General features: G+C 42.5%; 1 protein-coding gene across 1 annotated transcript in view; it reads left to right on the top strand.

Annotated features, from left to right (window-relative positions):
• The window catches only part of HPRT1 (hypoxanthine phosphoribosyltransferase 1), a 91,011-nt gene extending 68,731 nt beyond the window's left edge, over positions 1-22,280 (top strand). Inside the window, exon 9 of the mRNA XM_059680386.1 lies at positions 21,979-22,280. Within this exon, the coding sequence (XP_059536369.1) occupies positions 21,979-22,079 (101 nt within the window). The 3' untranslated portion in view covers positions 22,080-22,280. The remainder of the gene's footprint in view (positions 1-21,978) is intronic.
• Positions 22,281-24,824: the final 2,544 nt, after the last annotated feature.

Here is a 24,824-nt window from a genome sequence, read left to right as displayed (position 1 = left end):
AGAAGTTGGGCTCATGACTGGCAAGCGCAGTAGTGGTGGTAGGAGCCTCTCCCGCCTCCGTGGCAGCACTAAGGATGTCCGACTTCAGGCAGTCAGACATCCCCCAAGGGTTCCCAGACTGTGAGAGAGCACGGACTGAGCTGAGGGCCCCCCCCCCCCCGCCCGAGTGCATGAATTTTGTGCACCAGGCCTCTAATTTTAATAGAAAAACAATGCTTTAAAGAACTCACTATTGAATCAAATCTGTACTCTAGGAAGTGTGCTATTAAGTATTCTGTTTTTTCCACCTCTTGGAACAGTTTTGTACCCTTAAGAGTCTGTATAGCCCACACTGAGAAGCCATACTTGACCTTAATGATTTCCTCCAGACCCGTCTGCTGACTGCACTGGTGTCATGCCACATTTGTTTTCCCCTAACTGGAATGTCCTCTGTTGCCCTCTCTGCCTCTTCTGGCCCTGCCCACCTTCAACATGCTCATCAAATCTCACGTTCTTTATAGCATCTTCCTGGGTCACTCTCTCTGTCCTTTTCACACAGTGCATTACAGTGGAAAGGGCCCATAAGATTCAGGTTCTAGTTCTACCTTTGTCACTAACTCTCTGCATGAAAGTTATTTCCTCTCTTTGCAACTCAGTTTCCTCTTCTGTAAAATTAGGGGTTGCACTGACCCTGTTATTTAGCAAAGGGCAGCTTTCAGCCTGGGTGCTTCCCATCCCCTAATCCCATTTTGGCAATCTCCCAACTAGGAAGAGTGCTCTCTGTACTAGCCAAATTCTAGGACACTCTAGTCCCGTGGTTGGCAAACCGCGGCTCGCGAGCCACATGCGGCTCTTTGGCCCCTTGAGTGTGGCTCTTCCACAAAATACCATGTGTGGGCGCGCACGTACAGTGCTACTGAAACTTCATGGCCCATGTGCAGAAGTTGGTATTTTGTGGAAGAGCCACACTCAAGGGGCCAAAGAGCCGCATGTGGCTCACAAGCCGCAGTTTGCTGACCACTGCTAGTCTAATGGTTCAGAAATTCAGGGGCTGGAGCTTGTTTTTAAACTGGTAAATATAAAGAGTTTAAGGTCAGTGCTTATATTAAGGATCTCTCTCTCTCTCTCTCTCTCTCTCTCTCTCTCTCTCTCTCTCTCTCTTCTATTTAGGAAGAGGACTCTCCTACACCCTTTCTCTTTCCCTACTCTTTGTCTAGCAGGGAGCAGAGTGAAGCCTAGGGGAAAGGAGGACACAAGATAACTAGATTAACTCAACTGAGCCTAGGATATTCTCTTTGTAGTCCTATCTGGCTCAGAAGGTCAAAGCCCCAGCTGCTCCCTGCTCTGTACCCAGTAGCAAAGGAAAAGAATACTGTGTTCAAGGCTGTTCTGGCTCAGTATCACCTTAACGCCCCCACCCCCTATTCTCTCCTGTCCTCTCCTCTTCTTACTTTGTGCCCATAAGTGAGAAGCACAAAGCTAGGCACTCAGGAAATGTTCTGATTGATAAAATGTGGCAGAGAAAAATACTTATGAATGACTTAGAGCACACAACTCACAAAAAACAAGTTTGGCTTTATGATTATTCTTTTGTTGTTGTTGTTAATCCTCACCCGAGGATATTTTTCCATTGGTTTTTAGAAAGAGTGGAAGGGAGGGTGAGAGACACAGAGAGAGAAACATCAATGTAAGAGAGACACATTGATTGGTTGCCTCTCGCATGTGCCCCAACTGGGGCAGGGATTGAGCCTGCAACCTGAGGTATGTACCCTTGACCAGAATTGAACCTGTGAGCCTTCAGGATGCGGGCCACTGCTCTATCCATTGAGCCAAACTGGCTAGGGATGATTATTCATTCTTAAGCAGAACAAGGAAGGGCATGGCATCAGGAAATTGAAAAAATGTTCTTAAAGTATATTTTTGCCTCAAAACATCAGTTTCTGCTTTCAGAAATAGGATGGACATATTTTGAAGTACTGTCAAGTGGTATGGACTTGCTACATAGTGCCAATAGTTCTCTGGGGGAAAAAGTTTACCCAGAGAGCTTCTAAAAGGATGGGAAGGAACCTAGGTCTTTTTAAAAAATCTTTATTGTTGAAAGTATTGTATAGGTCCTCCCCTCCCGCCCCCCCGCCCCATTAACCTCTTCCAGCCCCATCCCATCCCCCGCACCAGGCCCTCACTACCCCATTGTCCATGACCACAGGTTATGCATACATGCATACAAGTTCATTGGTTCCTAGGTCTTCTTTTAATGTGGTATCCGTTCAATTTAGTGCAACCAAGAAATGCTCAAAGCCTTGGTAGGTGTCTTGTCAGGCTGTGGGCCTGATATGCTTTCAAATGGTATGACTTTCTTAACAGAACATGGAAAGCCTAAATTCTGGTGTCTGATGTGTTCTCCATCACCAGGATAGTCATGGAGCTCAGTAGCATTGGTGGAAAAATGCAGTGGGCTTTATCTCCAACTGTAGAAAGTTAGCTAAGTGGAACTAGACTTTTGGTAAGTTGTTCTCCTGACTCAGGCATGTCCCAAATGGGCTACCGTGTCTTGAGACCCTGGGCAAGCATCCAAATCCTGCCGTCCTGAATTGCTCCTAGAGGAAAAGGAGCCTGTTTCAACTCTCTGCACTTCTTAAAGTGTTACTCTGATTGGGCAGCAGATAGCAAGCAGTCTGTTTAGAAATATTACTATTATTACTCTGTCATGGTTATATTTTTAAATTATACTTTCTTTTTCTTTGCCAAGAGCAAACGATAACACACACTTGCACTGCAGAGCCAACCAAAGCTGTGTAGGGTTTGCCCAGACAGGTTTGAAAATGTATTCTAACCCACTGCTGCCCAAACAGGAAGTCTTTCCATACCTCTCCATCCCCAGGTCAGGAGCCCATGCCTTTTTATTAAAAACAACTCTTTTAAAAAATAAAGTAAGCTTTATTATCACTATAAAAGTAATACATTTTGTTGTTTATACAAGTATTACTTGGAAAATACACAAAAGTATAAAAAGAAAACCAGATATCATCTATAATACCAGAACACAGAAATAACTTCTATTAAATTTTGCTATATTTCTTCCTAGCCTTTTTAAAATATATTGATACAAAACTATGGATGCAAAATGTTCCCAATACACTTATATTACATATTCAGGAACATATTGCAAAAATAATTTTGTACCTTACTTTTATCACTTTATCATATCACAATCCACATATAACCATTATAAGATTTTTGGTCTATTCCCTCCAGCCTTTTATCTGTATATTGATACAAAACCATGCATGCAAAATGCTCCCAATATATTTATACTGCATATTAGGAACACATCACAAAAATAGTTCAGCATCTTTCTTTGATAGACTTTTGGTATATTTCCTCCTAGCCGTCATTCCATATTATTGATACAAAACTATGAATGCAAAATGTTCCCAATACATTTATATTACATATTAGGAACACATCGCAAAAATAGTTTAGCATCTTTCTTTGATCACTTAATCTTCCACAAGTCAGAGATAACCACTTTTGAAGTTTTGGCATATTTCCTCCCAGGCTTTCATCTCTACATTGAAACAAAGCCACATACAGAATGTTCCCTATATGCTTAGATTGCTTGATGGGAACAGTGCAAAAATTTTGTGCATTTCTTTTATCACCAAATATTTCATCCGGAGCACATTCTCATGACACTTATTTGAGGTACCATATTTTAATTACCCAATCCTTTGTTGTTGGTCATTCAGGATGTCCCTAATCTCCATCCTTAAAAATACTGAAATGAACATGTTTATGTATTCTTTTTCTGTGATTGTTTGTTCATGTCATTTTTATGTTTTTTTCTTGACCACTTCAATGAACTCAACATATTAAAGATGACCCTGTGTCTACAATACTTATAGCTAATGTTTTTTCAGTTGTTTGCTTGAGCACAAATTCTTTGTTTTAACATTCTAGCATGCATATAAAATCTTATGCCTTATGTGTTTCAATTCATTAAAAGGAAACTTAAAACAATAGTGAAGAACACAAAGGCTGACCCCTCACCTCCCATTAAACTATTAAAATACAACTCATGATACAACTCATGTCCCCCTCCTTTCCCCAAGGCAACCATTTTCTTCCTTCCTCAGGGCCTACTTTTCTTCTGATCTAGTCATTTGATTGGTCTTGTAATTACTTACCAGTCAGTAACATATGAAGATAAGTGGCTCCCAGACCTTTCAGTTATCAATCTGTCACAAGTGTAAAGTGGTATCTCATGACATGATGATCCCCGAGAAGTCTGAGATCTGTGTATCCTTGCCCCCAAATTTCCATGTTGCCTATGACCCCTAAAGACTTTTTAGAGGATTATATTTAACAATGCTACAAAAAACATAGCATAACAAAAACACATGGAAAAGTCAAGAAAAAGTCCAGCTTGAATCCCAACGCCTTAAGCAACAAGTATGCTTGTTGCATGGTCTTTCCAGTTTCTGTTCCTATACAGACCCACTTTTTAAACATGGTGTTCATGTGATTTTATGTCCCTGATTTTTAATATTTTATATATAAGCATTTTCTAGGTTTTTAATAAAGTCTTTGTAAATATTATTTGTAATGGCTGAAAAAGGTTACATTGAATAAGTTAACCCATATGGTTAAACATTCATTTGGTTGAAACTATAGAAAGTACCAAATATGGGCCAGAGATTTAAAATGAACTTAAATCATACTTTTTTGGAGGAGGGCTTGTGCATGTCTACTTGTACCAGCTGGGTAATTTACAGTCGCTATTTATTCATCTTGGGGCCAATCTTGGGTCTTGCCCATGAACTGTGTTCAGTGTGTAGGCAAAAGGTCATAAAACTAATCAGTTTCACCTCAAATTTTTGTAACTAAACTAATTCACCTCCATTTCCTGCATTAGAGCACTAATGTGCAGTCCCTCCAGCATGAGGTCTGAAGGAAAAGTCCTCAAACTAGCCTCGAACAAATCCTCCCCCTTCAGAAGCAATAGTTTTCTTGTTTGTAGTTGGGTGTTTTTTTTTTTTTTGACTGCTTTATTCTATTTATCGTTTGAGGTTGTTGCCAGTAGAAAATATGAAAGCATTTGGAATAATATGTAAAAGCAAGATGCAAAAGCAAGATGTTGGAATTATTATGATTTTGATTATTGTGGTTTTTGTGGCCAGGACTTTAAAAGGTCTGGTCTTGGGATAAGGGGAGGAGGTGGGAATAGGGATGGGAACCAGGTGAGGAAGCTGCCTTGGGAGAATCACACTTCAAAACAATGAAGCCCTGTGGCTCAGTTGGCTGAGCATTGTCCTGTGCAAGGAAAGGTTGCCTGTTGATTCCAGGTCGGTTCACATATGGTTGCAAACTGAAGGCAACTGATGACATTTCTCTCCCTCTCTCTAAGCATGTCCTTGGGTGAGAATTAAAAAAAACCAACAACAATCAGGCCTCTCAGTACCTTGGTTCTCAGCTCCCAGGGCAACCTCCCAAACTTGCACCACTGCTCAGATTATAGAGCTCACTAGTGTAAGGGGAGTGCTCTAGTGCCTGAACTACTAAGAGTAATGGAAGTCTTCTCAGAGCTCCTCCATAATGGCTCAATATACAATCCCCTCAGGGGTCTATGCCTTTTTGAAGGAGCCAAAGAGATCTATTGTGGATCGGGAGAAGGCAAAGGTGGCAGATAGGTGAAATATTAGGAAAGACCAGCAGATTTTTGTTCATTTACTGAGCAGTAATGGGTGGAGATGAGTGAGACGTAGGATGTCTAGGAGATACACATTTGCTATAACTGGTGTATATATACTCTGTTTTTCAGTTAAGAGCAATGTAATCATTCTAAATACAAATGCATATGTAATGTTCTAGGGTTGAGGCTGCTACACTGCAGGCCAGTGGGAAAATAGAGCTCTAAAAATGTATGCCAACTTGGATGTATCCCCTGACTCAAGTCTTTATTTCCTATCAATGGAACCTATTTTTATTTTCATGTTGCACAGTCTCTTGGGAAAGCTGCCTAGAAGTTAATGTCCACCTGTGTAGGATCAGGTACTCTCCAAGTGTTGCCCTGAGCTCTATAGTCCAGGATGGGGATGGGAGGGTAGGGACAGGACAAATCCAGCTCCCTGCTACCCAGTCGCCTTGATGACTTGATAAGTATGGTGTTTTAAAACAATCCGCAAAATAATTTGCACTGCAGAGTCCTTATTAGGTCTTTTTAATTGGACAGTTGCCCATATGAACGGAAATCAAAAACAGCATACAATCATTCAATCTCCCAGCACTGAAGTATGTCCAACTGTTTTCCTGTTTTGTTTGGTTTCCACTTCAGTCCTTGTCTGTATGTGCACATAAATTTTTACAGAGTTGCAACCACTGCCTTTTTTGTGCCCTGGTTATTGGCATCGAGTTTTCCAAGTAACATTGACACACATCTGTTCAAATCAATTGCCGTTCCCATCATGACTGACTCATTTGGCGGGAAAAACAAGTTTACATGCCAATTGGAACAAAGAAGCACGGGTATGGGGGAGCCGCAGGGAGAAAGAAGTGGTGGGAGAGGGTTATTTCGACTTACAGATCATAAAACATTTTCCAATAACATTTTTAAAGGATGTATAATATTACACTGAGTGATTGATTATATTTTACCCCATGCTGTGGGACTCTTGGGTGGTTTTCAATGCCTAGTGAGTTAAAATGCATATAAATTACAGACTTTTAGAGATGATTATATTTTCTTGAAACAGGAGTCTTCTGTGTCCAGATCCGGTTCAAGAGTGTTGATATACTGTTTCTTTGTTGGGGAAAAAAGTCAGTATTGCTACCTGGAGATGCTGGATGCCTTAAAAAATATTCCTGTGATTGATTTTTTAAAAAAAAAATATGTTCAATTTTAGCTTATAAAAGTAACCTGTATGTCTTGTCCCATAATTTACAGAAATGTCAAGTTTTAAATTTAGAGTTAGACTAAGCTTTTCCTAGTTTAAGGGCCACACCTGTCTAATAAACTTAACACAATGCCCTATACACTTAGCTTCCTCACTAACAAATAACATGTGTTGGGGAAAAATGAGAAAACAATGGGAAGGTGCCTCCTTGTAGGTGGTAACACTGTATCAATTAATCAGCTGACTATGTAAATTGGCTCCCTTTATACAAGTCTCTCGCACATTATGATGCACATTTAGCAATGTTGAAAAACAATTTTAAAGAATACCTTAGAGGGTTGTTAAGGAGAATTTATAGTCTGGAACGAATTGTCTTTTTAATTGACACAGAAATGTTTGGCTGAAATATTGCTTTATTCACATTTTTGTCCTTGGAGGAAAATCAAGGCACACTGCAACTTCGATCGTGTGAATAATGGTGCAAGCTGACTATTTTAAGTCAGGAAAGGGCACCGCGCAAAGGGCTGTTTGGACGACCTCAAACTCAATGCCTTTAGGGGGCCCTGGGTAAAGGGCCTCTGCGCTTCTGGGAGGCCACGCCCCCTAGCCAGGATCACTTACTCCTCGCCCTCTGCCCCTCGCGGTCCCCAACCCTCCTGGACTCTCACCTGTGTCCTGCAGGCGCCCACTGGAGGGAGCCGGGTGGCGCGGGCCTGGTCTTCTCGGAGGGGTGGGAGCCACCAAGCCTTTTGCTGGCTCAAGGGGGACCATACAGAGAGGGGAGAAAGGGAGAAGGGAAGCTGGTGAGAGGCAGGGGCAGGAGGGCAGCCTCGAGGTGCCTCCCACCCCCAAGTGGAAAACCGGTGGGGGCGGGAACCTGTTTGCCTGCAAGGCCTGGGGCTTGTGGGCCTGCGGGAACTCGGGGCAGCCCGCGCGGGCAGGAGCTAGGGCTTCGCAGCCTAGGCTTCGAGGCTGTGGCGGGGGAGGAGGGGGCGGGGCGGGGGGAGGGGGCGGAGGCTGCGGGAAGCCGGGCTCGGCCAAGGTCGCTGGGTCGCGGCGCCCCTGGGAGCCCGAGGGTCCGCGGCGGCGGGAAGGCCCCAAACCGCCCTGCGACTGCCCCTGGCGCAAGGGAGTCTGGGAGAGCAGGCGTTTCAGGCGGCTGATCCCCACTCCCACCCAGCTCTGGGGGCGGGGGGTGGGGGGGCCCTGTCACCCCCGCCTCCCCAGACCAGAGCCCTTCTGCCCCACCCCCGCTCCCGGCCTCTGGGAGGATCGGTTCTAGGCAACCCACCCAGACCCGCGGGGGTTTCGTGTTTTGTTTCTTTTAAGAGAACATAAAGCGTGGAAATGTTCCACACCTCCCTTTGTCTTTGCCAACAGTCGCTCACCTCTGGATTCGCCAGGTCAAAAATAAATATCTAAGTGATTTTCACAGGCAAAGGGAGCCTTCAGCCAGAGAATGAGAACTCTCTTTTCCTAGGCCGGTTGTCAAGCTCCTAGCCTACTGAGAGCCCCAGTGAGGAGCGGTGGTGGGAGATCGACAGACGTGCAGCACTAATTAGCAACAATGCCGAGTTGTGTAGGTACCGAAGGGCCCCTGAATGGACAGCTGAGTTACTGCCATTTTCTGCAGAACTGTCAAGTCAGTGCCTTGCCAGTGGAGAACCCTTTCTGTGAGGCCCCCCGGGGCGACCGAAGTGGCTTTGGAACATGCCTTCAGAGTGAAATTCCAGAACAGGTGTTGGGGGACAGGGCAGGGTGCAGCTAGAAATGGGAAGCCTCATTAAGGAGCCACCCCACATGTCCCCGCTCTCCCTGTAGACCTCAGATCGGGCAGGTCGGCCACTTGCCACGCCGCCTGGGAGTCACCAGGCCTGGAGGACCCTCGCATCGAGCTGAAGGGCAACTCCCCGCAGCACAGCTAGGGAGGAGGAAGAGCATGGGGCCCGAAACTTTCATCTTTCCTGGACTCCAAAATCTTTTCCATGCGCAGGACGGCACGACGTGAGGCCTTTTACCAGGAGCTTCAGAATGGCCTGGGGACTGCTTGCAGTGGGTCACCCCTTCCTGTCCCCCCTTAATCTTTTTCTAACCCCCACCCCCATTTAGCTGTTGGGGCTGAGGTAATCTCTTTTCGTTTTGTCGTGTGGATGACATTCTAAGTGTTCAGGAAGGGAATTTTTTTTTCGACCGATTAAATTTTCCTTGAGCAAGGTAAAGTGTGCTAAAATGAAGTACCTTTTATTTACACTCATTTACATATTGAAAGGCAGGCAAACATTTGATGGAGGACAAACTCCCTAACCCGAGCTGCACCAGGACTTACCTGGTGGGTGGGATCCTGTGTGATTCCCAGCCTTACCCGGGCAGCAGAAACAATACTCCAGAATACGGATAACCCACTGCAGTACTGTTCCCGCTGCTAGGGCACGGCTGAGTGCTGGCATCACGTCCCTTCTGGGAACACCTCCCCCCACCCGCCCCAAATCCCCACAGAGTATTGGCGTCCACCCCCAATCCGGTGCCTCATGGGAGGGGAAGGGCGAGGAGCGAAGAGAGAGACCGAAGCCCCGCTCCTCCTCATCTGCTGCAGAGATGGCCTTGAGAGCTGGCGCCTCGCAGGAGCACATATCCAGCAGAACCCCACCTTCCAACTTCCCCTCGAGGGGGTATAGCAGCGCCTCACGTTTTGAACTATGTAAAGCACTTCAAAACATGAATTGCTGCTGTATCCCGTCGGAGTCCACGAAGGGGGATCGCTCTGGGGTGCCTGCAGGGTGATAGGAAAAAAGCCCAGACCCGCCCTGCCCACTGTCGAGGAATACAGCAAAACTTGTAACAAAGACACTTCCTTCCAAATAGATGTACTTTTTAGAACTTCACCATTAGATTTCCAGGACTGGCCGGTGTGACTCTCAATTTCTTTTCCTAGAGGACAAATCTTGGAAAAGTATATAGGTGAAAAAACAGAGGGTGGGGAATAGGAATTAGGGTGGTAAAATAATCTTACCTCTGAAAGCAATAATAATAAAATAAATTGAGGCAGTTTGACAACATCTGGATTACTCTTTTCAACTTCAAAGTCTTGGTGAAACTTCTTCCTGCTGCCCATTAGAAATCCTAAGTCTCATTGAATGTCCCCATTAAAAAAAAACACCCCACAAAAACGTTTCATTTATTGACTTAAAGGAGATCACCAAAACGTCTCTGGCAGCTTCAGCTGATTCTAACATATATGATAGCTGGGAAATATAGATCCCTCCATCCAAGCATCAGAAGTCCTCTTTCATCCGCCATTGCTTTATTCTTACAGCAAACACCCTGCTTTGAATTGTTTTAAAAAGTGTAAAAGAATGAGAGATAACTGTCCTCAAATGAAATACCTGGCTCTTTACATGTGAAACTAGTCATTCAAATTTATCTATAAGTAATTTATATTTTTTAATGTCACCTATTAAAACATCAATCAAACCACTTAAATACTTCATGGCAAATTCCTCCTTCCTTTCTCAAGCAGCTCCACAGAAACTCTTTCCTGTCCTGAAATGGCCGCACTGTGCATATTCCTTAATGATTAACTCATTAGATACCACCATTTCCTTTTAAAATGGACACACATTGGCAATAAGTTACATGCATCCTCCCCCAATGTTTAAACAAAATAGTCAATTAAGCACAGAAGAAACTACCCTGTAACCCTCAATCACAAACCTGAAAGTTAAAACAACAAAACCAGCACAAAACTCTAATGGTTTTGAAAGTTAAAAAACATTTCAGTACAAGTCTGCTTAGTGTTTTGGCTCATTTAAAAGTTATGTCGGTTTTTCAAAACCAATATAATGATGTTGTGTCCTATTTCTTCGTTAATAATGTGCAGAGTATTTAATGAGGCTCAGTACAAAATTCATCACACCATACTGAGATCTAGTGTTGCCAAATATACTATTTGTGCCATGGTAAACAAAGTTATTAATAATAATAACCCCACTCCCTAAATTGAGACATACAATTAAGTATCTCTAAATTCCATCTTGTTTGGCTATGCTATCTACAACTTTTACATAGACTTTTGGGATTAACGGAGAAAAACGTCCTTTGTTGCCCTTAAAAAGAAAAAAGAAAACATGTTTAGCAAATGTACAGTTATACTTTAAAACTCCACAACCTCCTCCCATTTAAATATTTAAGTTCCACAGAAATATGTGAACCATTACATCAGATATTAAAGTCATCCCTAATTTAACATTTCCTTGGATGACTACTTAGAAAAACAAAGTTCATTAGAAATAGCAATGGTGTCAAAGGCGAAGTTCCCTTCCAGATTGCTCTGCAAACTGCTCTCTGGAATAGAATTCATTTGTACTCTTCACGGAACCCCTTTCTTCTCTTCCAGTGACAGTACAACGACTTACATTCGTAAAAAGCCACCCCACAATCCTATTCTACGGATTTCCCCTTTTACTTAAATTTACTTACGAAAAGAGATTACAAAGAGGCATCTTTTCACTTTAGGAGAGGGTCAACCACTGATACAATAGACAAAGAATCAATACTTTTGAGTTGCCCAAAGCCCCACCCTCCTTCTGAACTGAACTGTGTTTGGCCAAATCATGTGAGCGCCAAAGAATACAGCTCTTCCTCCGTTCATACTTTACAACGTTTTGTCTTAATTTTGCAGATGCTTTGTTCCCCACATCCCTAGGCGCATTCGTGCGAAACTTTCCCAATGTCAAGTTTCCTATAGGGAAAACTAAACAACTTTGTGAAAGTTTTAATTGGGTAAAGACAATGCAAAATTAATCGCACATTCATTTCCAAGGGATATTTCACTGCTTGCAAAGAAGAGCCACAGAAAGTCCACTTAACAGTCTGTCATAACCAGTCTCACCCCACCCTGGCGAAGCTGAAAATCTGTCACTGCCCCTTACTCAATTTTCTCCCGCCACCCCTCAATGCTAGCTTTTTTCCCAGCCAATTTCCCAAGAATTTTCCCGCTGCACTCATATGTGCTAAACACTTTCAGGGTCTGTTTCATCTGCACCCCGGCCCCCAAACGTGCTTTACAACCCCAAAGCAACAAAACTTTTTCATGATTGTCACCAGATTTCCCCCCCATTCTACCGTAATCCACGTTACTTGGGGGGGAGGGGGACGCAAACCAACAAGTCCTTTTTTTAAAAAATCGCTTGTCACCTCTCGATCCACTCGAAAATGGCGCCGAAATCGAAGAACTTCTTAAATTTCATTGTCAGCTTTTTGCAAAGGTTTCTGGGATTTTCCTGCGAAGTTGTTTGCAGCGTCTGAAAGCTAGCAAAAGGGCAAGCAAGCGAGCCAGAGAGGGGGAGGAAGGAAAGGGGAGGCACAGAGAGCGAGATCTTGGGCTCGAGAGGGGAGTAGGGCCGGGACACGGGAGGCGGCAAGGTCGCGGGCGCGAGGGGTCGGGCACCAGCAGCAGGGACCCAAAGCCCGGAGCGGACAGCCAGGAGTCGGGGTGGCCGCGCTGAGGGGCGCACTCTCGGGCTGGCTTCAGCTGAAGCTCGGAGAGCAGCTTGGCGGAGGCGGAGCGGAGCGAGGGGCTGGAGCTGTGCGCGCTGGGAGGCGAGCGGGGCAGCCAGCGGAGAGGCTCTGGGAGCGGCCCTAGAAAAAGCCGGCTCCGGGGGCGTGGCCACGCTGTGCTGGCGCCCCCCCCCCGTCCCCCCCGCCCCACCGCCCCCGTCCGCCTTGCAGAGGGGGGCGGAAGGGGGAGGGAAGGGAAGAGAGGGAGCTGTAGGGAAAGGGGGTTGTGTAGGCGTTCGACGCCACCGCCTTGGCCTGCAGCCGGGAAGGACCGAGAAGGGTACTGGGCGCGCAGAATAGCCGATCCAGAGTCGAATAGCGGGGACTCAGGGAGAAAGGAGAATGGAAAATGGCAAAAGCAAGGGCACAAGGTAGTGCAGCGCTCATTCAGAGACCCACCCGACGCAAGCCAACCCGCGCCCACTGGTCGCCTCGGGGTGCCATTTGAGCTGCCCGGAGGGCTTAAGGTGGCTAAGCAAAGCCGCTAGCTCTGTGCTTCCCGGGGGTGCCTGAAATAGTTTCGGGAGGACCCAGGGGGGCCCGGACCGCGTGAGTGCAGAGCTCTCCCCAAGCGTTTGAGTTCAGACTTGTCGGGACTCCCCTGTCCCCGCTGCCCTGCCAAGTCCTCAGGGACAGAGGCCCCTGGGACTAAGGCGATCCCGGATCCCCCGTACGTGCTTGGCCGTCTGTCTGCTTTGGGGGTCACAGCACAAAGGCCGGGAACAACTGACTATACAACTCCCAGTCCAAGAAGGGAAACTGGTTTTAAGAATGAAGTGGGGCAACAGGAGGGAAAGGAGCCCTTAGTCTGGATGCTAAAAGCTGGTAGGGCCCTAGAGTTCATTTTCCTAGGTGTGAGAATGCTTTTGATGGCAAGTAGGAGATTGTCCTTATATTTAGAAGATGCATACTGAAGTGTAGAGGTGAAATGTCACGACGTCTCCAGTTTTCAAATGATGCAGCTAACACTCACACATCTTGAGGGGTGAGGGAGGCAAGTGTTGCAATACTTTACAGTTGTTGCATCCAGCTTGGGGGCGGGGGCGGGGGGGTAAACGGACATTCCTTGTACTGTTCTTTCAACTTTCTTGTATATTTCCTGTATATTTGCAAAATGTCATCATAAAAATAGCGCCCGAACACTGTCTAAGGAAATGAGCACGGCTGCATTCTCTGTCCCTATCCCGGGTGGGACAAATCTTCAAGCAACCAGGGCTCAAATCTAGTGGGTGCTGGACAGGAAGAGTAATGGGTAGTGCCGACCTGCAGCGGCCACAGTCCTGGGGATGGGATGCAGGCTGGGAGTGGCCCGGGGTCCCAGGTGCACAGCACTAGCTAGGCGTTGCCCAGTGGCCCGGGGCGGGGGGGGGGCGGGGGGGGGGGGTTGCTCTGGCGGTTCCCAGCCACCCGGGGCCTGACTTGGCTGGCTCAAGGGCGCTGGTCGCCTGCACCATGGACTAGCGAGGACAGCGGGGGGCCACGGGGAGTCGAGCTGCGCGCCTGACTCAGCCACCATGACCAAATGTCCCCTGCTCTCCCTGTGGGAGGTCGAGGCTTTCTTGTCCTGCGCCTTGCGCAGGGGGTACTGAAGAACCATGCTCGGGCGCTGGGGGGGAAATCAGGTGCCAAAAGAAAATAACACACACACACACACACACACACACAGACACACACGAAATCAGTATAAAAAACAAAATCAAGGATTTCTCTTGCTCAGCGCTCGAGTTTCTTGAACTATTTAACTCTCGCATACATTTTATTGTGCTGTTTCTATAGACCTGATGTAAAATCTTGATTTCTTTGCAAAGGCGATTTGCAGACCCCAAGCATTGCAACGGTTGCGTGGCCTTTCGCCGGCTTCTGCATCATTTTTTGTTTTTAGAGGTTGGTGGCGGGGGAGGGACAGTAGAGTCTTCCAGGATCTGCAAAGCTGGTTTTTAAAATTACCAAGAAGTTTACAGACCAAGAATTTGATTTTCAGGAAAGGTTTTAAAACTTGCATGGCTTCGGTGGGCGCTAAAACTTATTCCTACGCTACAGTTTTCCTATTAGTCTTCAAAACTCGCCGTAGACAGGGCTGAAAGTTTGCCGTGCTGTGAGACGTGACTGAACAAGCTTCTAAATCCTCAGATAGATTATTTATAAAGCTCCAGTGTCCTAGGGGTGAAAGACTTTTCTGGGCTTTTAAGACTCGGCTTCATGAGTAAATTTGCTTGGTTTGATCTAACTACATGTAAGCATTCATTTCCCTATGTGGATTTAGCAGAAGGGCAGAAGATTCCAGCACTATAAGATAAAAGTCGATTTTGTGGCATGTCCTCTAAAGAAAAATTGAAACAGCTTTCTTTATTAAACTCTTTTTGCTATATCAGCAAATTAGAGAGCCAGTTGAATATTGATGAATTCTTTGAGGGTGAGTAATATGGCTACAGGCTGAAGAAAGTGAGGGAGGGCAGGCTTAAGTATTTACTCAAGTGAACAATCTTGAAATATTTTTCAACTACGATGTCTCAAGGATTTTTTTTTTTAGGTTTTCTTAGTACCTCTGAAACAAACTCTGATTCTGCAAATGGCTTCTCATTTTAATAAGGCCTTTCCTAACTTGACAAAACTCCCGCAGGACTTAAATTGCCCTAAGAACTTAGAAAGTCATTCTAGAACAGGCCACAGCTCACCAGCAGGGTGTAAGGGAAGCCCTCCAATAGGTAGTCAGGCAATTTCTCAGTGGGCAGCAAGGAGCCCGAAAACAAAGGAAATGGACACCATTCATTGTTTTTTTCCTCATTTCTGAAGTACTGTTTCAAAGTGGGTATTTATAGTAAAATAGCACATATTTTTCCCCTTTTTTTGCTGATGAAACATTACAAAATTACCTTGATGAGAAGTAATTATAGTCAGTCGAAGAAGAAGAATTTAGCAATAGCTTTGAAGGATCTGAAGGCTCAGCTGGAAAAAAAAATTAGCTCTAGACCTGAGAGTCAGCAAGGAAGTTATGCATAACAAGAAATAATTTTTTGAAAGTGTTTTCGGAAAAGCAATTGTGAATGAATCTCTGGAAATAGATACTAGGGAAATGAGTTGAATTGAAGATTCTTTTTTTTTTTAATTGCAAAGGAAATTTCCAGAACTAAGCATTTTTCTTTTAAATTGAAATGCCTTTTATGATTATGTTTTTCATGAAGACCTTGAGTTAAGGAAACAAGACTTTTCCTTATGTTGTAAATATCCAGGAGTCTTTAGAGAGATAAACTCAGGATAGAGTTACAGATTTAACAGAAAGAAAACAACTGGAATCGTGTCATGAAGCTTCTACTGTTATTTGTAAAGGCTTTTTTTTCAAGGTTCAAGAAAAGGCTAGTAGTGAGCAGTAATTCAACAGAAAAGATAGTGCCCTTTGATAATTTTTATTTTACTTTATGAAATTAGCTGTGATAAAAATAATTCTTTGAAAAACTTGAGACTTTGGTTAAAAGTTCAAATCTTAGCTTCTCCCACCTCCCATGATCTCTCCAGGCACAAGCAGAATTAATTAGTAAATTTTTCCTTTCTGCCAATGAGGAGCTTAGTAAGTCCTTGATGGCTGTTGCTTTTGATTTTGAGGTCTCTTTTCTCTCCTGAAAGACGCAGAATCACTGCCTTCAATGCTGCTTGGATTTCTTCTTTAAACATGACATGTTTTTCTTGTTGGGTGTGTGCTATTATTGTCTTAATTACTTCTGGATTTTTGCCCATTAAATCAAAGACAGTGTCAGATGACAGAAATGATCAGATCTTTTCACAAAGGAAGGCCACACGAAGGGTTGTACAGTGGCCTCGGTCTCTAAGCTGTGCTGGCCATACACTGTTACCGTCCTATAAGCAAGCGTGACTCACTGTCCTTTGCAGAGTGTAAACTGACAGAACAGATTGTAATCATAGAGGCATGGAGATGGAAAAGCCATCTCCTGTGTACAAGAACAGGAGCTAAAGCGTAGTCCTAGGTTAGATTTGGTCACTTGCTTTTACCATAAACATTATGATTACCAGTTTCTAACCTTAATACTTTGAGAACTTTCCTGGAGCCTTACCTAATTATGAAAAAGAGAAAAGAGAAACCTAGTACAGATCAATGTCAACATGTCAAATGTAATCATGTTCAGGAGTCTGAAGTGCATTTGGATAGTTGGTTGTTCCATTTATATCAAACATTTTTTTTTAAGCCCCAAAGTGACCAGCATCAAGGAGGTTCTGTAAAAAGCACAGAGCCCTGCCAAGTCTGGATGACATCACTTTTAGTCTTGCTACATAAAAAGAAAATGCTCCTGGGGGCAAATAATATCTTGCTGGATAGCAAGGGGAGGAGAGAATAGAAAATTGAAGGACACGAAGGGTACTATCTTTGTTTAAAACCAAGATGTGTTTTTCAAACCATGAAACCCTTTGTTGAAATAGGGAAGGAGGAAAAGTCAGTATGTATAACTGAAACATTTACTTTAATGCTATTAACACTGAACTATCCAGATCTCACTCACAGCTTTCCTTCTTGTCCCCAAACACAACTGCATTAAAAAAAAAAAAACAAAACACAAAACTTAATAGGTAGAGTTTCTAGGACTGGTGGAAAAATGTTTCTTTTACCTCCCGTCTCTTAAAATAATTCTTAGGCTTAAAATCAGGTGGGATTTTGCAATAGCTAAAGACCAGAGCAGCCCCATCCATGGGCAGGAAATGGAGATGGAAATCTGGACCCAGTTTTCAACATTTACATTTGCCCTAAACTCAGGGCTCAGCAGCTCCTTTAGCTCAGAGTCCCCAGGAATCCCTAGACCACCGGCAGGGACTAGTGAAAATAAGAGTGAGGTGGAGAGTGAGGACGAAGGCAAGAAAGAGAAAAAAGATGAAAGTATTAAAAGAAAACCAAGTCTTCCCTTCCATTTCTACCTGTACCCTAGTTAAAACCCTCAACTTGCCACCACTACATCATCAAGGTAATTTTCTCAGGCTCCTCACTCATCTCCCAGATGAGTTTTACCCCTTTCCCAGTGGACGCTGAGCTCTGTTCTGTAAACACAATTCTGATCACATTAATCCTTGTCACAAAAATCACAACTAAGTGCTGAAGTCTCGAATGTGGCCTTCAAGGCTTTCTCCAACCTGACTCTAATCTGCTTCTCCAGTTGTAAGTCCTTCCCTCCAGCCACACCTTCTTCATGGCTCTAGGCCAGCCGTGGGCAAACTACGGCCCACGGGCTGGATCCAGCCGGGTTGAAATGAATAAAACTAAAAAAAAAAAAAAAAAGACCGTACCCTTTTATGTAATGATGTTTACTTTGAATTTATATTAGTTCACACAAACACTCCATCCATGCTTTTGTTCCAGCCCTCCGGTCCAGTTTAAGAACCCATTGTGGCCCTCCAGTCAAAAAGTTTGCCCACCCCTGCTCTAGGCGGAGATGTTTGTTTCTCCCATTTCCTCAGTCATTCGCAGTCCATATCAACCTACTCATCAAAGCCTCCTCAGATACCTCAGAGTTGGACTTAATAACCTCTGTCCTGTCCCATCAGAACACTTTAAAAAAATATATTTTATTGATTTTTTTTACAGAGAGGAAGGGAGAGGGATAGAGAGAAACAGCGATGGGAGAGAAACATTGATCAGCTGCCTCCTGCACACCCCCTACTGGGAATGTGCCCGCAACCAACATACATGCCCTTGACCAGACTCGAACCTGGGGCCCTTCAGTCCTCAGGCCAACGCTCTATCCACTGAGCCAAACCAGTTAGGGCCCATCAGAACACTTTCATATAGCTAGCTATTCTGAAACTCTTCCTAGCAAACAGTAAGCTCTCAGAGGGTAGAGGCATGTTTGTGCAATAACTTGCACAGGTTGGTGACTAAGTACATTTCTGTCAAATAAATGCATATCTGAGAAGGAAAAAAGACCAAATAGAGGGAGTTAAAAGTTGTGTTGGTGAAAAGACTATGACCGAGATGCTCAACAGTTGACTTAGGTGCCCTTTGATGCTCTTGGTGCCAAGGTTATCTAACCCAGAGTGACACAGTGGCTTAACAAGCTGGCATGGGACAGACATTTGCAACAACATCCCCTATAATAACATGGAATTAATTTACTTTTAACTTAGCTTCTCAGTGCTATAAACCCTCTCCTGAAAAAACTATCAACACATTTTGTACTTTTAAGTTTCAAGCCAGTCCTTGAAAGGAAGATGGAATTTGGATGGAACAGGGAAAACTGTGCTCAAAGGGCCTGAGATAAAGAGGAGCTGGAAGGAGATAGAGTTAGCTGTAAAAAGGCTACATGTTCAGCAATTAGTTGGAGATTGAGCTGAACAAAAACGTTCCACCCACTCCAGAACAAATAGATTACGGGGGGTGTGGGAATAAGCAGAGGAGTTTTAATTGCAGGATGGTTTAGAGACTTTAAAGGTCCTTGAGTAAGGGCATGATGTAATGGAAATAATATTTGCAAGAGATTCACTTGGCTTACATGGTAACTCTCTGAACTATGAGCTGCAGCAAACTTATGAAAATCTGAATAATTAGAATATCCTATTCTCCATGCCACACAGGAGTGAGTTTTCTTACTAGGGAAGAGAAAGGGTGGGAAAAATACTACTTATTGTATGCCTAGTATGTATCAGGTGATGTCTAGACTTTTTTTTCCAAGCAGCTATTTTCTCTTTCCCTCTCCCTCTCTCTCTCCCTTTCTCTCTCACTCTCCCTCCCTTCCTCTGGCTCTCACACTTACACCTACACACACCAAACTACGCCCCACCATTAGGACTTGATTGGACTTTAAAGTTAATCAATTTCCTGTTAAATTACACTTTAAAATCTTTTAAAATACCAGTAAATATCAGGCAAAAAATTCATCAAAAGAATCCAGAAACATCATGTGCTGATTTGATGAATGAATCCACACCTTCTGGACTGAAGCTAATTGTTTTCTGGGTGGTGGCAGGGCTTCAAAATGGAGAATGTTATTTTCCATGGACAACTTAAAAAATTGTCATTAAATATTTTTGCAAAGTTAAAACAACATTGAAAGTAACTTGGACAACTTAAAAATTCCCCTTAGTTGCTGTAACCCAAATATCATGACATATTTAGAGCTTAAGTGCATCTGAATATAAGCAGAAGAGTGTGATTTCTCCACCTTAGTGGAGCAAAAATTAAGCAGATGAAATATGAAATGAAAAAGAGAATTAATTTGTAGTTTGGATCATAAAAAAGCAGATTTTTGTAGAGGTTATTTTATTTTGATTGCAGACTGTAAATTATTATAGGGAGTTGGTGTAGAAATGACATTGAGGCTTACTTTTGGGTCAATTTGTTCCTAGCTTGACCCACCCTTGGTAGTGGGGAGGGCTGGGACTTTTCTAACCTCAAAGAAACCAGTCTCCCTGCTGCTTTAGGACTTGTGTCTTCTCGCCCCAACACTGGCTTTCTTTTAGTACTTTGTCATGTAAATACAGCTTAGAAAACAGAATAAATATTCTATGGGCATTACATGGAAAATAAACTTTTCTTTTAAAGATGTGTGCACATTTAAGTTGCAAACTTACAACCCCAAAGAATTCTTGATATAAAGAAATAGGTATTTGGCTAAAAGTCAAAACTTCTGAAGTAACTTTAAAAGGTGAATAATTTACATTAGCATGGTGTTTATATAATAGGGTGTGTGTGACAAAGTTAAAATAACACTGAAACTAACTTGGTCAATTTAAATATTCCTCTTAGTAACTGTAGAATATAAGTGCCTCCAAGTGGTACATTTCTAGACAGCTGGTGGGGATTTTAAAAATTTTCCTTTATGCTTGAAAAACTGGTATTAGCCTTTACTTCCCTGATTGAGAGCAATTCCCTCTTGCCTGTCAGAGAACATCTACAAATGAATGTTGACAAAGCTATGTATGGAAGAACAAGCCTGTTACCTCCCTTCCAGAAACCTGTTTATGAACCCTCCTACAATCCCACCACCTGCTCAGACTCAGTTAGCCCCTCTCAGCTACTGTTGTATTATGAATTGGATAGGAACAAAGCAAAAATGAAAGTAGTAAGTGATGGGGAGTGTTGTGTTAATATTCATATATAAATCAACAAGCAAAGCCCCCTGACTACTTTTCTTAGAAGCTGGATAATAATGGCATATGTGTAATACATATATATATATATGTATATATATATATATATTCATATACATATATGTATACACATATATACATGACACAGATTCCCCTACCTTACACTCCCACCTTGAATTACATTAGAATAGTGTTACTCGATCTGAATTACACTACATTAGAGGACTATTGAAAGAGTTTATATTGTCACTAATATGGGTAACATTAGAAACAACATTAGAACCTCTACCCAGTATCATCATCTATACTATTTAACTTTTACACTTTTTCCCTTTGGTTTTGAATGTCTGCATCAATGTTCTCTTATAAAAACAAAAGAAGCTTCCTCTGAAATGCTTTCCACCAATCAGTTAATTCTATAACTTGCAGCTTATAGAACAATGATGGTGAACCTATGACACACGTTTCAGAGGTGATACACAAACTCGTTTTTTTGGTTGATTTTTCTTTGTTAAATGGCATTTAAATATATAAAATAAATATCAAAAATATAAGTCTTTGTTTTACTATGGTTGCAAATATCAAAAAATTTCTATATGTGACACGGCACCAGAGTTGTTAGAGTTTTTCAAAATGCTGACATGCCAAGCTCAAAAGGTTCACCATCACTGTTATAGAACTTGTTTTCCCTGGAGAAGGATAATAGAACTGACTGATGCAAGGTATGGCAGTGACATGGATTTTTCTACCCAGTCTGTGCCCTGCCATTAATTTTCGTAACATAAATAAATTGAAACAGGTTGTATTTGTAGAGTTTGCCAATATGATCAGATTGAAGGTCCCCACTACGATGATCCTCATCTCCTAGTATTTATTTTTTTAAAAAATATATCTTCATTGATTTCAGAGAGGAAGGGAGAGGGACAGAGAGATAGAAATATCAATGATGAGAATCACTGATCGGCTGCCTCCCGCATGCCCCCCACTGGGGACCAAGCCCGCAACTGGGGCATGTGCCCTTGACCAGAATGGAACCTGGGACCACCCAGTCCACAGACTGACACTCTATCCACTGAGCAAAACCAGCCAGGGCTCATCTCCTAGTATTTCCACCCTTGTGTAATTCCTTCCCCTTGTTTGTGGTCTGGGCCTAGATACTCACTTCTTACAAATAGAATATAGCAGAAGTGATGAGATGTCATTTCTGAGGTTGGGTTACAAAAAGCCTGTGGCTTCTAACTTGGATTCTCCCTTCCCTTCCCTTCCCTTCCCTTCCCTTCCCTTCCCTTCCCTTCCCTTCCCTTCCCTTCCCTTCCCTTCCCTTCCCTTGCCTTCCCTTTCCTCCCCTCCCCTTCCCTCCCCTTCCCTCCCCTTCCCTCCCCTTCCCTTCCTTCCCCCCTCTCTCTTTCTCTCTATCATCATCATCATCATCATCATCATCATCATCATCATCTATATCATGAAGATACTCAGACAACCTGTGAAGAGGCCCACAGAGAGGCTTTGAGGCCTCCTGCCAAGAGCCCCTTGAGTGAGTGTGGAAGTGGATTCTCCAACTTCAGTTGAGTGTTGAGATGACTGCAGCCACACCCACAGCTTGACTGCACCTCCTGAGAGACCTTGAGGCATCCAGCTAAGTGGTACAGAAACTATGAGATAATAAATGGTTGTTATTTTAGGGTAATTAGTTTTCAGCAGTAGATAACTAATACAGAAGGTCTTGTAATTATATAACCAACGTAAGTTTATAAGCTGAAATCTGACTAAATCATTTATTTTCTTCTGAAAACATTATAGAATATCACAAGATTGAAAGCCCCCCCCCTCCCCTCCTCTCTCTCCCCTCTCCTCTTTCATTCTCTCTCTTTTTGGAATAAACAACTATAATTACAATTTAAACAGGATATCATGGAGATCAATCATAAGGATTAACATGAATTTGAATTAAAGAAAAAAGAATAAAAATAAAGGATGTGTCTGAGAAAGTTAGCCTTCCCTTTATAATAAACACTTGTCCTTTGATAATGTATTTCTTATAAACATGGTGATGTGTCTGTGTATGTGGGTGCATGCCTGTGTGTGTGTGTGTGTGTGTGTGTGTGTGTGTGTGTACAGCACTGTGTTTAGTTTAATGTGTGACGAGGCTTTCCTTATTGGTAGAGGAATGGAGGAATGGCGAGAGTTACATGCATTTCCAAAATGGTCTACTGGTTAAAATTGGGAATAAAAGACTTGTGCCCTAAATGTTTACATATATTCTTTACATAGTTTTTTTTCTTTTTAAAAATTTTATTTTTCAGCTACAGTTGACATTTAATATTATTTTTATACTATTACTTTCAGGTGTATAGCATAGTGATTAGACAATTATATAATTTATAAAGTGACCTCCTCTCCAATATTTCCAGCACCCACCTGGTACCATACTAGTGCATAGTTATTACAATATTATTGATTATATTCCCTTTGCTGAACTTTAGGCTTCATATTTTACTAGGAGGAATACTAAAGAATTTGTGGACATATATTTTAAACTAACTGAGATAAAAAGAAAATTGGTTTCTTTTTCTAATAATTGGCATTTAAAAAGCATTTTGAGTCTTTCCATTGTAAGGTGTTATGGCTTTGTATAAGTAAAAGACTCTGTGCTCTAGAATATTCTAGTCCTAGTTCAGAAAGTTAGGCATATATATAAATATGATATATTCCCAGAGTACTTGTGATTTGCTTTTTTAAATTAACATTGCCTAAATATTGTTCCAATTTATTAACCCTAATTGGAAAATGTTAAAAATCTTGTGTCTTCATTTAAAAAAAGCCATGACATTCCTGAATATTTATTAGTTTAACTGCTTGGGGTAAACTCAGAAATTCTATAATTTAACTAATTAATATCTGTATTATGCAAAATGTATAAAGTATAGAAGAGAAACAAAGCATTTAAATATACCTTATGAACTCTTTGAGTCTTAGAAGAAATACCATTTTTTAAAATTATCCTAGTTAGCTAAGAGTTAATGTAAAAGAAATACAGATGCCAAGTGAGAGTTCTGAATACAGAGTTAATTATCCAGACTGCCAGTTTATAGATCTTTATGTAAACTGCTGTCCTATTTGTAGCTCTGAACTGAATTAAGCATTTCCTCCTAGTAAGATCCTTTCTGTTTAAATAGAGAGACAATATAATGTAGCAGAAAGATGGTGGGGTTGGGATTAAATTTGGGCTTAAATCTTTGCTTTGTTATATATTACCTATGTGACCTTGGGCCAGCTATTTAATCTCTGAGTTTCTTTCTTGGTCTACCTCTGAGGTTTATTGTGAAGATTAAATGGAAATCATATGAAGGGTTGCTCAGTGCCTCTTAGATACTCAGTAAATGTTAGTTACTTTAATTTTACCAATTTCCCTTCAGGAATGAAGAGAAAGGCAGTCAGGAAAGGTTTCCTTGAGATTTATTTAAACCAGGGATGGGGAATGTCCTGCCTGAGGGCCCTATAAGGCCTGAGACATCATTTGGTCTGGCCCTGCAAGGCATTAGGAGTGAGTTAATTAAATGTTTGACCAAATATAGCAGGCTAATTTTTAAGTTGACAGTTTTGTATGGCCCAAAAATGATGTTATAAATATCCAAACGGCCCTTGGTAGAAAAAAGGTTTCCCATCCTTGATTTCAACTGAGAACCAATAAAGGTCAGCTGTATCTAGTGGGAATAACATGTGCAAAGATATAGTGAAGACAAGCTCTGCAGTTTAGAACAAATCAAAGCTTTGTGTCTGGCGCAAAGTGAGGATAACATTGGAGAAGTAGGTTGGAGCCAGATCTTAAGGCCCCTCGAGGTTATGGCAAGCATTTATCTCGATTTAATTCTGAATGTAGTGGAAACCATTGGAGAGTTTAAATTTGTGAAGGCTGTAACTCTGATTTCCCAAATTTTGAGACAATATGCTGTAGTTAATCCTCAAGGAGGGATTTGCTAGTATTTTTCTTTATTTTTTTCTTCAAATTTTAAAATCTTATTGTTTAAAGTAGTGTATTACATATGTCTCCTTTTCCCCCCTATTGAGCTCTCCCCAGCCACCCCCACCCACAGCACATGCCCTCATCCCCCTAGTGTCTGTGTCCATTGGTTAGGCTTATATGCATGCATATAAGTCCTTTGGTTGATCTCTTACCCCCTCCCCTGACCCTCCCCTGCCTTCCCTGTGAAGTTTGATGGTCTATTCAGTGCTTCTCTGTTTCTGGATCTATTTTTGTTCATAAGTTTATGTTGTTCATTATATTCCACAAATGAGTGAGATCATGTGATATTT

Source organism: Myotis daubentonii, chromosome X, assembly GCF_963259705.1.
Source record: "Myotis daubentonii chromosome X, mMyoDau2.1, whole genome shotgun sequence".
In the NCBI taxonomy this organism is placed as follows: domain Eukaryota; kingdom Metazoa; phylum Chordata; class Mammalia; order Chiroptera; family Vespertilionidae; genus Myotis; species Myotis daubentonii.
This window is presented reverse-complemented; position numbering and strand designations above follow the sequence as displayed.